The sequence below is a fragment of the Ochotona curzoniae genome, unplaced genomic scaffold (genome assembly GCF_017591425.1).
Source record: "Ochotona curzoniae isolate NIBS_2020 unplaced genomic scaffold, NIBS_Ocur_1.0 patch4, whole genome shotgun sequence".
NCBI lineage: Eukaryota > Metazoa > Chordata > Mammalia > Lagomorpha > Ochotonidae > Ochotona > Ochotona curzoniae.
Genome location: NW_024466972.1, coordinates 407678 through 422339, shown reverse-complemented (window position 1 = coordinate 422339; position 14662 = coordinate 407678). Strand labels below are relative to the sequence as shown.

Here is a 14662-nt window from a genome sequence, read left to right as displayed (position 1 = left end):
TATTATTGATTACTTTGAGGGATATAAATTTATTAGATTGGGCTCAGCGCGACGGCACAGTGGTTAAGATCCTCGCCTTGAACGCACAGGAATCGCATATGGACACCGGTTCTAATCCTGGTGCTCCACTTCGCATCCAGCTCTCTGCTTGTGGCCTGGGAAAGCAGTCCAGGATGGTACAAAGCCTTGGGACCCTGCACTCGCATAGGAGACCCGTAAAGAAGTTCCTGGTTCCTGGCTTCGGATTGGCACAGCACTGGCTGTTGTAGTCACTTGGGGAGTGAATCATCAGATGGAAGATCTTCCTCTCTGTTTCTCCTCCTCTGTACATCTGCCTTTCCAGTAAAATAAGTAAATCTTTAAAAAAATGAGTTTATTAGATAATGTAGTTCTTCTTGTGTGAGTTTTGGTCCATTCTTCCAAGTTTTCAAGTTTGTGGCATAAAATTGTTCTTAATATTTTTATTATGATTTAATGTCATAGGATGATAGTAATGGATTTTCATTTCTGGGTTTAGTAATTTTTTTTTATCTTTGTTCATGCTTACCTCGGTTTTATCAGCTCACTGAGCTTTTCTAAGAAATGGCTTCGAGTTTTGTCGATTTTATCTAGTGAGTCTTTGTTTTCAGTTGATATCTTCCCTAATTTTTATTATATATTTCCTTCTGCTTTCCTATATTTGCTGTCAGTTTCCTAGTTTATCACAATAGAAGCTGAATTTATGTATTTTTAAATATGTTTGTGATATAGGGCCTATATGCTAGAAATTTTTATCTAGCACTGATTTGGCTACTTGTCAGGTGTTTCGATAAGCTATGTTTTCATTAGTTTAAAATATTTTCAATTTCTTTTGGGTACATATCTGATCCATGTACTGTTTTCAAAAGGTATTGTTTAATCTTCCACTATTTTGGTATTTTCCACCATAGTTCTGTTAGTGATTTCTACTTTATTTCCTTGTATCAGAGCTTGCTTCCTATAATTTGTAGTCAGTTACGTTTGTTAAAGTGTGTTTCCTAGTCCAAAATGTGGGCTGTGCTGGTGGATGTTCTGTGTAAGCTTGAAAAGGTGTGTTTTGCTGTTGCTAATTAGATAATAATTAGATGCATCTAGAGGGTATTGTTAAGTTCAACTGTTGGAGGGCATGTGTCTGTTCAACAGACAGCTTTCATTTCCTTTGTATATATACCCAGTATTGGAGTTGTTGGATTATGTGATAGTTACATTTTTAATTTTTAAAGGAACCTCCATATGTTTTTCCCCCTCACATTTTCTCTTAATTTATAACAACTCTCTAGAGGAGCTCAGCCACTTCAAGTCATCATGTCACATGCTTTTGAATTTCTGTTCATCCAGCATCCTCCACATGGTTCTACATAATATCTTCTAATTTACCTCCCACCAACAGTATGCAATGGATATCTTTTTTCCTCAGTCTTGCCAGTGCCTCTTTTCTTTTTTTAAAAAAGATTGATTTTTGTTGCAAAGTCAGGTATACATAGAAGAGAAGAGACAGAGAGGAAGATCTTCCATCTGATGATTCACTCCCCAAGTGACAACAACAGCCGGTGATGTGCCAATCCGAAGCCAGGAGCCAGGAACTTCTTTATGGGTCTCCTATGCGAGTGCAGGGTCCCAAGGCTTTGTACCATCCTGGACTGCTTTCCCAGGCCACAAGCAGAGAGCTGGATGGGAAATGGGCACAGCAAGGACACAAACTGGCGCCCATATGGGATTCCAGCGCATGCAATGCGACGACTTCAGCTTCTAGTGTACTGTATCAAACCCCCAGCACCATTTTCTTTCTTTCTTTCTTTCTTTTTTATTAATTACATTGCATTATGTGATACAGTTTCATAGGCTCTGGGATTCCTCCAATCCCCACTCTCATCCCCCCATGGTGGATTCCTCCACCTTGTTGCAGTATTACAAATCAAATTCAGTTGAGAGTCTTTCATTGCAAGCATATACCAAGCAAAGAGTCCAGCATCTAATTGTCCAGATACATTCAACGGTTTCTTGGGGAGATCATCTCTGGTCTGAAGGTAGAGCTGGCAGAATATCATCCTGGTCAATAAAAGCCCCAACTTAACATCAACAACAATTTACAACATTATGGTATTAATTGTCATGGTATTGAGTAACCAATATGTTACAAGATGCAAGCTCTCAACCTCATCCTGTGACTACTTCATTGACATTTTGGTTTTGGTTTATATATAACCAGCTTCTATACACCTTAAAATGGCTATAGGGTACTATTCAGCTGTCTCATGTCTATCCTCATTTTAGTATTTAGTAGTCCATAGTGTTGAGGCATAATTCTGCTGAACCTGGCTGATTTTAGGATAGTCTAAACTAGCTTATAACTCTAGCAAGGCATATGACAACAGTTGAGGTGTAGGACTATATTAGGAGGGGTGTGCAGAGAATTCTTCCATTCCCCAGTGAGGAGTATCTAATCTCTGTGTCCTACCTAGTAAGGTATATGTGAATCCACACTGACTGTTTCCTGTCTGGTTCTAAGCTTTCCTTATTGTTCTCTGTCTATTCTGATTGTGTTTGTTTGTTTGTTTGGGGGGGAGGGGGCTCTGGAGTGACCCTGATGGTCATTGCCAGAGAGGATGGGGATCCAAAGTTGGAACTAAGTAAGGACCAGAGAAAGCTCCTCTCCCTAGTCCCAAAGGAAGTTTGCTGTTCTTCTGTGTCTACGGACTGCTCAGGGCTCCTAGCTGTTGTTCCGATGACCTTCGGTCCTGCGTGGAAGGATTTGGGCTTCTTCCATCCCATGTGGTAGATCCCAATGGGGGTGGGTGACCTCAGAGTCCTCGGCCTCCAAGGGCACTCCAATTCCCAGTGGTCTCTTTGGCAGTTGGGATGTAGTCCTTGGCCCAGCACCATTTGTTAAAGTGATTGCCTTTCAGCCCTATGTGTTAGTAGTACCTTTAGTGAAGATTTGTTAGTTCTAGGTGTGTGAGTTTACTCACGAGATTTTGTTTCATTTCATTGTTCTGTGTCTGATTTAATGCAGTAATCACATTGTTTTAACTGCTGCAGCTACAACATATTTTGAAGTCAGAGAATACAGTACCTCTTTTTGCTCAAGATTGCTTTAGCTCTTCAGGTTATTTTTCTTTTGTATGTGCGTAACCATAAGGATCTTAGATTTTTTTGTTTTCTTAGTGCTATAAAGAAATCCATTTGTATTTTTATAGATGTTGCATTGAATTTGTAGGTTGTTTTGGGTAGCAGGGCTATTGCAACAACATTTATTTTTCATTACATGAACAATTTCTATCAGTGTTTCAAAGTTTTCATTGTAGAAATCTTTAGCCTTTTTGGTTGCATTTATCTCTAGATATCACAGTTTTTTTGGTAGTTATTTTAAATGGGATTTTGAAATTGCTTTCTTTTTAATTGACTCTTCCCATATAGCGACACTGCTGAATTCTGTATGTTTGACTTTGTCCCTGTATCTTTGATAAAATCATCTACTAGTTCTAATATCTTTTGGTGGATTGTTTGAGATTTTCTATTTATAGGGTCATGTTATCTGCAAATAGTGACAATTTCACACCCTCCTTTCCAAGTTAGATGCCCATTATTTTGTTCTCTTATCTGGTTCCTTTGGCAAGGACTTCTAGTACTGTGTGAAACAAAGTGGTCAAAGTGGGTATCCTTATCTTGTTTCAGGTCTTTAGAAAACTTTCAGCTTTTCCCCCAGGTACAGTGTTAGCTGTTGTCTTCTTAGATATAGCACTTATGGTATTGAGATGTGATCTTTCTACACTTAAGTTTGTCAAGAGTTTTATTGTAAAAGAATTCTGTATTTTATCACATGCTTTTCCTTTATTTTTTTTAGAGATTTATTTATTTTTATGGAAAAGGCAGACATACAGATAGGAAGATCTTCTGTCCAATGGCTTACTCTGCAAGTGGCCACAATGGCTGGAGCTGAGCCAATCTGAAGCCAGGAGCTTCTTCTGGGTCTCCCATGTGGGTGCAGGGTCCCAAGGCTTTGGCCTGTCCTCAACTGCTTTCCCAGGCCATAAATGGGGAGCTTGAGTAGAAGCGGGGTGGCTGGGATTAGAACCTGTGCCCATATGGGATCCCAGTTTGTTCAAGGTGACATCTTTAGCCTCCAGGCTATTGTGCCAGGCCCAGCTTTTTCCTTATTTTCTTTTAAAAATTTTATTTATCTATTTGAAAGGCAGACTTACAGAGAGATGGAGAGACAGAAAGAGAGAGGGAGGGAGAGAGAGACCTTCTATGTGCTAGTTTACTCCCCAAATGGCCACAACAGCCCAGCAGGGCTCATCTCAAGCCAGGAGCCAGGAATTCTTCTGGATTGCCCATGTGGGTATAGGAGCTCAAGCAGCTGGATCATCCTTCACTACTTTCTTGGGTGCAATAGTAAGGAACTGGATTGGAAATGGAACATCCTGGGTTCAAACTGGCCCTGGTATGGGATGCTGTTAATGCCAACAACAGTTTATTGCTGTCACACCACTGGTCTGTATAACATGTGTTTTCTGCAACTCTGAGATGATCATATAGTTTTTGTCTTTTGCTGTGATGTACTATATTTATTAATTTATATTGTTGAGCAAGCCTTTTAACCCTGGGATGGATTTCCTTTGATCATGGTGAATATCTTTAATGTGATTTTGAATCTAGTGTGTAAATATATTGTGGATTTTCGCATCTATGTTCATCAAATTGCATATAGTTTTCTTGTCTAGGTTTGGTATCAGTGTAATGTTGGCCTCATAGAGTTTGGAAGAATTCCCTCTTTATTTATAGGGAGAGGAATAATTTAAGAAGAATTGGCATGAATTATTTTTTAAATATTTGATAGAATTCTCATCTGCTTTCTTTCCTGACATGATGTAATTTTCATACTGTTACTCAGTGATAAGGTGTTTACTTTCTGATTTGCTTCAAGGGTTTAACTTTTTCTCTGGTTTTCTGCAGTTTGAATGGAGTGCACAAAGGCATTTTTTGATATACATATATCTATCAATATCATATCAATCAAACTTCATGTATCTGATGGTTACATTTCTAAGGTAATCACACTTCCCTTCCTACCTTATCCCTAACTGTCCTTCAGACTCACTCCTCTTCTTTTCTCTTTTTTCTTTTCTTCTCTTCCCTTCCTCTCCTGTCCCCTCTCCCTTTCATTTCCCTTCCTTTCCTTTCTCGTTAATTTTGCAAAGACGCAATTTTGATCCAGTTTGTGATCACAGCCTTAGCTCACCAATAACCATAAAAATTCAACAAGACTACAGCTCCACAGGGGTGTAATCAAGGGTAAAAACAACAATCGTATCACGGGATATCCATTTGATCCTTATACATTTTTTGGTGGTCTATATTAACGACCACATATTGGAGAAAACATATGCTATATGTCTTTCTGAGACTAGCTGTTTTAATATGCATAATGATTTCTAGTTGCATTTTGTTTCAAAAGACAGGATTTTCATCTTTATTGACTGAGTAGTATTCCATGGTGTATAGTATATATACATCACATTTTCTTTATCTAGTTGAATATCATTTGGGTTGATTACATATCTTAATTTGTAAACTGAGCTGCAATAAACTTGGTAGTACAGATGACTCATATGCTTACTTTATTTCCTTTAGGTAAATCCAACAACTGGAATGGTTGGGTCATATATATATATATTTTCAGGTTTCTGAGGAATTTACATACTGTCTTAGAGTGGTTGTACTAGTTTACATTCCTACCAATGTGAATTAGAATATCTTTTTCCCCATGTGCTTGGTAGCATTTATTTTATTTATTTATTTTTTGGGATGATAGCCTTTCTAATAAGGATGTGGAGATAGCTTTATGTGGTTTTTATTTCTGTTTTTATAATGGCACCTGATCCTGTGTATATTTCCTTTTCTTTTTTCTTTTAGAGATTTATTTATTTTTATTGAAAAGGCGGATTATTAGAGAGGAGAGACAGAGAGAAAGATCTTCCATCCACTGGTTCACTCCCCAAATGGTCATAACAACCAGAGCTGAGCCAATCCAAAGCCAGGGACTAGTAGCCACTTTTCGGTCTCCATGAGGGCTCAGGGTCCCAAGGCTTTGAGTCTACCTCTACCGTTTTCTCAGGTCGTAAGTCAGGAGTAGAATGGGAAGTATAACAGCCGGGACATGAACTGGTGTGCATAATGGAAGGCAGCAATTGTAAGCAAAGGATTATCCAACTGAGCTATTGTGCAGGCTCCCAGACCATATTTTCATGTCTTTTTTGGCTCTTTCTATTTCATACTTTGAAAAGTGCCTGTTAACCTCTTTTGCCTTCTTGACTGGGTAATTTATTTTTTATTGTTATGTTTTTGAGCTCCATAGATAATGGTTTTTTTTTTTTTCATCAGAGACATAGTTTGCAAAATCTCCTATTCCATCAGCTCCCTCTTCATTTTGTTCAGTGCTTTCACTAATCTCATTTGTCTTTTGTCTTTATTGCTAGTAATTCTCGTGTCTTTTGAAGAAGTCTTTGCCTATTCCAATGTCTTACAGAGTGTCCCTGTTCTCCTCTAGTAATTTGAGGCTATCAGGTTTTAGGTTTGATTACTTGATCCATTGTGAATTGTTTGTTGTGTAAGGTGTAAGATGCATGGAAGCATGGATGATTATAGATGCATGGATGAATTGCTGTGATTTCTTTTCTGTATATTTTCTTATGCCAATACCAGGCTGTTATGATTATAACTGACCCATAATGTATCTTAAATTCTGGCATCGTAATACCTCTGACATTTTATGTTTAAAATTGCTCCTGGCATTCAGAGCATCTTGTGTTCTTATATGATCTTTAATGTCTTTGTTTTTTTTTTCCTAGACCTGAGAAGAATGTCTGTTATTTTGGGATTGCATTGAATTTGTCAATTGCTTTTGATTATGGACATCTTGATGATGTTAATTCTTTCATCCTTGATCATGGAAGATTTTTCTATTTTTTTGCTTCTATTTCTTGTTTTAAAAAATGATTTGTAATTTTCATTGTACGGTTCTTTCACATCCTTGACTAAATTTATTCCAAGATATTAAAAAATTTTGCAGCTATTGGTATTCATTTTATAGTTCTTTCTCAGTTCATGTGTACAAACAATTGGTGTTTGTTTTATGTCCTGCAACTTTACTAAGCTCTCTTATGAGTTCCAATAGTCTCTTAGCGAAGCTTTTTGGCTAAAACTTCCAGAACTATAATGAATAGCATTGAATAAAGTGGACATGCTTGTCTGATTCTGGATCTTAGTGAAAATGCTTTTCCCAATTCAACATGATGCTGGATGTGGGTTTATTATGTGTTGCCTTGATTGTGTTGAGGAATGTTCCACCTAGTCACAATTTGCTTAAGGTGAATGGAAGAGCTCTGTGTCTCTCCCTTTCTCTTTAACTCAGACTTTCAAAATAAACAAACAAATAAAAAATTAGAGCAAAAGATATTCTACATTGTTTCTGAATCTTAGCATTTATTTCAGTTAGAATTTGCCTCTCACTGGTCCTACTACTGTCACCTATGTTAGCATGTTGCCTGTTTGCCACACTGGAATCCTGAGCATATTAACCATAACTATTTTGTCTGTCTAATAATTCTGAAATCTCTGCCATATCTGTCTCTTCAGACTGTGGTTTTTCTTGCCTTTTAGAATGTCCTGTAATTTTTAGTGAAAGCTGAATGTGGTTTTTGGGTAAAAGGAATTTCAATCAATCGACCTTTTAGTGAGGTTTGTATTTACCCAGTTAGGAGTTAGGTTGTGTTTACTGTTTAGCGTAGCGTTGTGCCCAAAACTAAATTTTCTTGTTCTTGTGCTTTTCTCCCTTTCTGTTTTGTATTCTTTGGCAGTTCATTCTATGAATAGTGTCCAAGGCTTGTAGTTCTTTCGGTTGCATTCCCTGTTGTTACCAAAAAAACTACAGATATGGATGCAGGTGATGCACTTCCTAGTGAAAAATTAGGTGCCTGAACTTACAATGAAGGCCAGAGGAACAGTAGTTACTATTTCCAGTTGTCCACACAGAAGGCTGGAGGAGAATGGAGTTGGTTTCTGCTGTTGCCAAACCTGCCAGTCTTTGGTAACAGCCCAGACGACTAATCTTTGTAAACGTTCTCCCTTGAGGGCAGGTCTTGTTAGGAACAGAGATCTCTGGGTGAATTTCAAAACAATTACTATTCTGCCTTTGTCCTGTCTTGGAAGCAGGGAGGTATTTTTGGTGATTTTTTTGGATCAAATCTGGTAGGGCTTCTGTAGGTAAAACTTCATGGTAGAATGGTGGCACCCCTAAAACAGACCTGGGATTTGGAGTTTTAAACTTCCCAGGTGGTACACTTGGAGCCTCCAGAAGATACAGTTTAGGTGATTTGTACAGAGACTGGCTGAGATTCTCTGTATTCCCTCATCTGTCCAATGCTTATGATAACAATTTGCCCATGACCAAAGTTATCTTCACTATCTCTAAGAAGATTTTCTCTCAGTTTTAATTTTGTTTCCTGTTGAGAGTCTCAGTTTCATGGTTGTTAAGCTCAGTTTAATAATTCAGTTTCATGTCAGCTTCACACCAGCAGATCCTCCTAAACTTTTTGAAATACAGGAACATGGAAATTCATTGCCAATCGTGTTAACATATTGTCAGAGACATATGTGGTGTAATTACTTTAATATTATCATTTCTTAATTTGTTATCTTGATAGAAGATTTAATTATAATCAGGTGCTTCTGGATTTAATTTCACCCAAAAAGGTAATTGGAAAAAAGGTGAGGGATAATTTTATAGTCTTGATTTTATACAACGACATTTGAAGTATTTATTCTTCAGTATATGTGATACTATTTTTGGGAAAGATTATGTGAATGTTTGCATATTTTACTTCTAAATATTTTCCAAAGGTCACATATAATTCTTGTTTTAAACTTTTTTTTCTGTGTTAATTTTCTCAAAAGATTTTGAAGTGGGAGACGGATTTGCCTGTTAACATTAATATATTTATGTTACAAACTTTTGTCATATGATTCCTTGCAGGATTTCATTTAGTTTCTTATAACATGTATTTACATATTCATTTGCATATAGTTTTAAGAAATATCTGTTTTTTGATGACAAGCAATTTTGAGCGATTCTGCATTTTGATGAGCCAATATAACAGTCCAACATTTTTCTATTTGTGATCTTGTTTTAAACAAGATTTTGATCTTATTCTCAAGTAAACTGATAAAATTTTAGGTAGAATCTTGCATCCATATAGTTTGGTTGTTTACATATTCAATGTTAACAAATATTTTTAACTGTTAATCTGTTGTATGCTTATACTTAAATACTGAATTATGTGTATAATTTACCTCTGGGATAAAGGTATTACACTCTGAAGTTTAAATGGAGAAAATAGGATATTCTGCAGTGGTTAACATAGAAATATGTAGTTACCAGTTGTATTTATTCATTGAAACAAAAAGTGTATAAGGATATACCTTTTCATTTGCTTAGATCATAAAATAACAGAACACGCTATGGAAGAAGACAAATAGAATTTAATTTAGAGTGTTTAGATTAGTTAGTGACACCTAGGTTTAGGTAAATTTCAGTTGCCAATTCTTAGTTCTTTATTGAGAAAATAAAAATTAACCAATTGATTATTGAGCTGTAGGTTTACTGATCAGGTTTGTCTTATGAAATTGTAGGAAGCTACATTTCAGAAGTCTTTGCTACTCTTGCATGTGGCATTTCTGTCTTAAATAGGCAGTTGTATTTAATTTTCATACTCAGTACTTTATACAGGCCTTGTTTTCTTTTAATTAGTATTGTGGAAGAAATATACACTAATAGCATACACTGAAGAAGAAATAATTAATTCTAAAAAAGAAATGTTATAAGAAGTGAATAATACTAATCCCAAGAGTGACTCACTAAGGGTGCCAAAAAAGATGAGAATTAATTTTTTAGGTGTACCTAAACATTCACATCATATCCCCCATAATTTGTCCACTTCCAAATCAGTTTCTGGTCATGAATACTTAAAAGTATTTGTGTACAATTTTGGATAATATTTTATTGCACCTGACAGAATGAAAGCAAAGCTTTTAGTTATTCGGTAGCACTTATTTACATTTATTTTCTAGCATAGTTATATGAATAATTTAACTTGTGAATACTTTCAATGCAATAATCATTTTAATAATTCTTTTTAGGTAGATTAGGTAAATAGCCCTACCTCTATTGTTTGTTCCTCTAAGTGTAAAGAATTCATTGGTAAGATTTTAGAAATATATTTGTAAAACCCTATGTTTTATTTAAAACATTTATACCTTTATTTCAGTTTACTATAACCATGAAATTTAAATGAAGGGAATTTACATATTTTTCAATTCACCAGATATAGCTGCTCCATATGGTATTTTAAAGTAATTATTTTAGAAAACTTTAACATCAACTAAAAGATGCAGAAAATGATAGGACTAAATCATGGGTTTGAAATAGCGGTAGAGCTTAATAACAAACAACCCAGTTTCTCATTTTTGTATACAAGTGATTGGAATGTGTAATTCCAAACTATGATGAAGCTCTAAGCTTTGTAATGTGATAATCCTCAGTCTTCATGCACTTGGTATGACCACAAATCTGTAGGTAGATATTTCTTCCTAGAACAGTGCACTCAGTTGTGCAAACTTATCTTTTTAGGGTCAAAGAAGAACCCAAAGCACAACCGACACAGTAAGTAAACGTATTCAGTGCAGTAGGCTTGACTCTTGCCACTCTCTGCTTTCTGCACCTTTGATGGTATTAGCGTACACTAATACTGGATAGGCTGCAGCTAGTGTGTCTTCTGCTTTCTGACTCTCTGGCTTGTAAGAGCTGCCTGCAGCTTCTTACTTCATCCACATAGTGACTGGATGTAGTTTTCTGCTGCCTGCTTGTGGACTGGTGAAGTGTTCCAACTTAATTTCCCTAGATTCTTACTGCCTGGAACTGGAGCTCACATTTCCATTGGCTGTAGCTTTTGTGCCTGTGTATTTTTTTTTTCTTATGATGATAAGAAAGCATTGAATCTACCTTGTTATTCATTTGGTTATTCAGTCACATTATTTGCTTATTTAAACAGGTGGTTTCCTTTTAGTGGAATCACTGAACTGGTAAATAACGTTCTTCAGCCCCAGCAAAAACAGCAAAATGAAAAGGAGCCCCAGACGTAAGTAAGCTGATCTATACAGACTAAATATTACCTCTGATAGTATAGCATACTGAAAAGTATGACTTAAAATACTGCCCTTGGAATAGCAGCGCTCAGAAAGGAAACTTGATAGGTCAGAATTATATAACCTTTAATTGTCTTGTGAAAATCCAAGCAAAAAGCAAGGATTTTTTTTTTTTTTTTTAGGAATAGCAAAAAAGAAGAGAATCCTTCCTCCAATTTTAATATAAATAAGATAAACCATTTTATTCAATAAAACATTTCTCCAATATGGCATTTTCCAGAGCGTGTTTCTTTCAACAGTAGTTCCAGAACATTAGGAGGTTTAATCTAATCTTTGGTCAAATAGTTTTGGAAAGGTTTTTTTTAAAGGTTAGGCAGATTTCTTTATACTTGTGAAATTCTAAATACACTTCAAGGGTACGAGGACATAACAATGTTTACTGAATTTATTTGACCATTGAGTTCTGTTTTCACTCAACATTTCATTAGATTATGAAATGTGATTTGCGAAGTGCAGCAATATTAAAAAAAAGTTGATTTTATTATTTTTAGTTGTCAGTAGATTAAAAAACAGATTTGAAAATTGTTCATATTCGTGTCTTTTTAGTTTTTTTCTAATTTGTGCAAGCAGTATTATTTATGTTGTAGAGCAGACGTAACTATGAGTGCGAGGCAGAAGTCTAGGCTCCCCATAGCAACTGCCACAAGTGTAAGGAACACCCTTGACCACTGAGCTTCTGTGTCTCTTTAACACAGAAATTGTGTTGATGGGGAAGATGATTTGGTGGTTGGTCGGAGAGAGTGATGCACATAAATAACATAAATCTAGGAGACAATGAGAATGACCAGTAAGATGAAAAGCTCAGGAAAACATGCCAGTTTAGCTTTAACACAGATTCAAAGAAAAATATTTTTGTCTTGTTGCCATTGATGAGGATAATGCCTATACACATTATGCTACTTTTGATTTTTATAATGTTTTAGTGTTTTGTTTTCTGCTGAAATAAGGCTATGATGTGATATATATTGTTAATAGTGTAGTTCTATGATTGGAACTGTTGCCTTAATAAATCTAGTTGAAGTCAAGCCTGAAATTATCCTGTTTTCTGTTTAATCCTTGTCATGTGGCAGACTACCTGATGCACAGTAAGAATTAAGTAAATATTTGCTCAAATGCAGTTTTTGCATTTCATTTTTTTTATGATGCAATAATACCGTTATGGACAAAATTATATTTATTTATGTCTTTCCTAATCAACAAGTATATTAAAATGTCATATAATACTATTGTCTTGCTATCTGCAGGGCATTGGAATGTAAAATAGAAAAATACAGAAAGTTCATTAAAGTATAGTTCTAATTTCACTGCATTAATGACATAAATCTTAATGAATTCTAGAAAATAATTAGGAGTGTGCTATATTATGTAGTAGAATACAATGATGATTAAGTAAAATTACAAATATTTTGAGAGCAGATTTAAAAAGTAATATTCAAGTAATTACTTATAGGGACTTGATATTAAAAACATCAAGGTGAACTTGAAAATAAAGAATTTTACTTCAAAATAAAGTAACTCAGTTTGTTTTGATTTTTGGGTAGGAAGGTAATGGAAGAAAAGATCAGAACTTTTGGATGTTTCAAAAATCAATTCTTCACTAGCAAATATTATTTCCAGTAAAAGATTGACTACAAATTTATTGTTGTCTTGCAACTTATATAGTTTAAAATATCCAAAACCAATAGACTGTCTTAGTAATTACCTTCTCCATTCTACCTTATTCTGAACACAGATTTCTGGTAGGTAATTTTTTAATTTTCTTTCATCTTTCTGTACCACAGACCAGGGTGACTTTTGAATCCCCTTCGTTTTCTTTCTCAGTGTTCTGCAACTCCTTTCTGGGTCATCTCACTTATTTCTCCCTGTGGCTACCACGTGAGCAGCATAACTGCCTATCTTCCTACTTTCTCTTTTTCATCCTTAAACTTATTTCTGAAAGCTGAGTTTGTTTGAAGTTATAGCTGTTAAGAAGCAGGACTTGTGCTTTTTATGTTTTGTGTGAGCATTTTCACAATAAAGTAAATAAATATCTTGACAGCCAATATAGAAATCTAGCATATTTCCTGGACAGTAAGTTCATTTTCATCAGTCTATTCATGATTTAATGTATCCATGAAGAATATTCTGGCTGCTTCATGAAAAGAGAGCAACTGAGAGTAGAATGGAGAAGATGCTGGAGAATTTTTGTTGGAATTTTTCTAGTGATCTTGATAGTTCAGAACAGGTTGATTACCATGACATGGAGAGAGATGAATTGGGCATAAGTTTGGAGGTTGAAATGACCCGATGTGTCATTGTAGATTTGGAACATGTTATTTTGACAGAGATAAGTACCAAAAATGACTTCCAGGTTTCTGGTTGGAAAAATTAATTGGATGGTGAACTCATTAAACATGAACAAGAAAACAGAGATGAGCAACTGCAGTTCTGAATTTTTGAAATTTGTAATGCCTATAAATTAGCTGACATTGAAGAAGAGATAACAGACTATTTGGAAATATAACTTTGGGTTGAGACATAAATCCAGGAAAACATAAGGTAAACTAAAGGAGAGTATGTGTGATGAAGAGCAGATAGTTAGATGAAAATGAATGACTGGTGTCTTGAAGAATTCTCTCAGTGTACCGGATCCCAGGAGTCCTGGCATAGAAGAGACTGTGATTCCTGAATACAAACAATTTACTATTGGGCTGAGCATTATTGTACAGTGGGTTAGACTACTGTTTGGGATGTCTATATGCCATACCAGAATATTGGTTTAAATCCCAGCTATGTCTCTTCTGATCCAGCTCTCTGCTCATGTGCCTGAACCTGAGTATTTCGGTCCCTGCCATCCACATGGCAGGATGGAGTTCTGGGCTCCTGACTTTGAACTGATCCAGCTCTGTGGACATTTGGGAAGTGAAGCAGGTGACTGAAGATCTTTCTCTGTCTCTATCCCTCTTTTACTATAAATAAATAAATAAATAAACAAATAAATAAATAAGTTTTTAAAAACAGTTCACAGTCACATAGCAGAAACATCTTGATAAGAGATTAAAAAGAATATTCTATAAACTTCTTGCTACTCCTCTAATAACGTAAAGAGCTTCTAAGTTGTCTAATCGTCACAGCAAGAAAGAAGCTGAACAATCCAGACTCACTAATCCCCCTTAAAGCTGTCAGAAAACGGAGACATAGGACAAGTCAAGGTCTGAGTAAAGAGGAAATAAGCAAATACAATCACAGCTCACTAGGAACAGAAATCATTGGCATCCAGATCTGTGGGAAAACTCATAATTGAGAAACTGTTGGGAACGGAGTGTGGACTAACTCAAAAGCTGAGGTTTTTTTTCTGCTTAGGGCAACCCCCACAGCTTTGTGAGTTTAACATTAGAACCCC

General features: G+C 35.7%; 1 protein-coding gene across 19 annotated transcripts in view; it reads left to right on the top strand.

The window, feature by feature from the left end:
- Positions 1–14662, top strand: part of LOC121167605 (regulating synaptic membrane exocytosis protein 2) — a 471939-nt gene that overhangs the window by 59400 nt on the left and 397877 nt on the right. For 4 of the 19 annotated variants that reach the window (XM_040997115.1, XM_040997117.1, XM_040997109.1 and 1 more), the window contains exons 2-3: positions 10706–10738; positions 11127–11213. The exons of the other annotated variants lie outside the window; for them this stretch is intronic. In XM_040997115.1, the coding sequence (XP_040853049.1) occupies positions 10706–10738; positions 11127–11213 (120 nt within the window). The remainder of the gene's footprint in view (positions 1–10705; positions 10739–11126; positions 11214–14662) is intronic. 19 annotated transcript variants of the gene reach the window in all.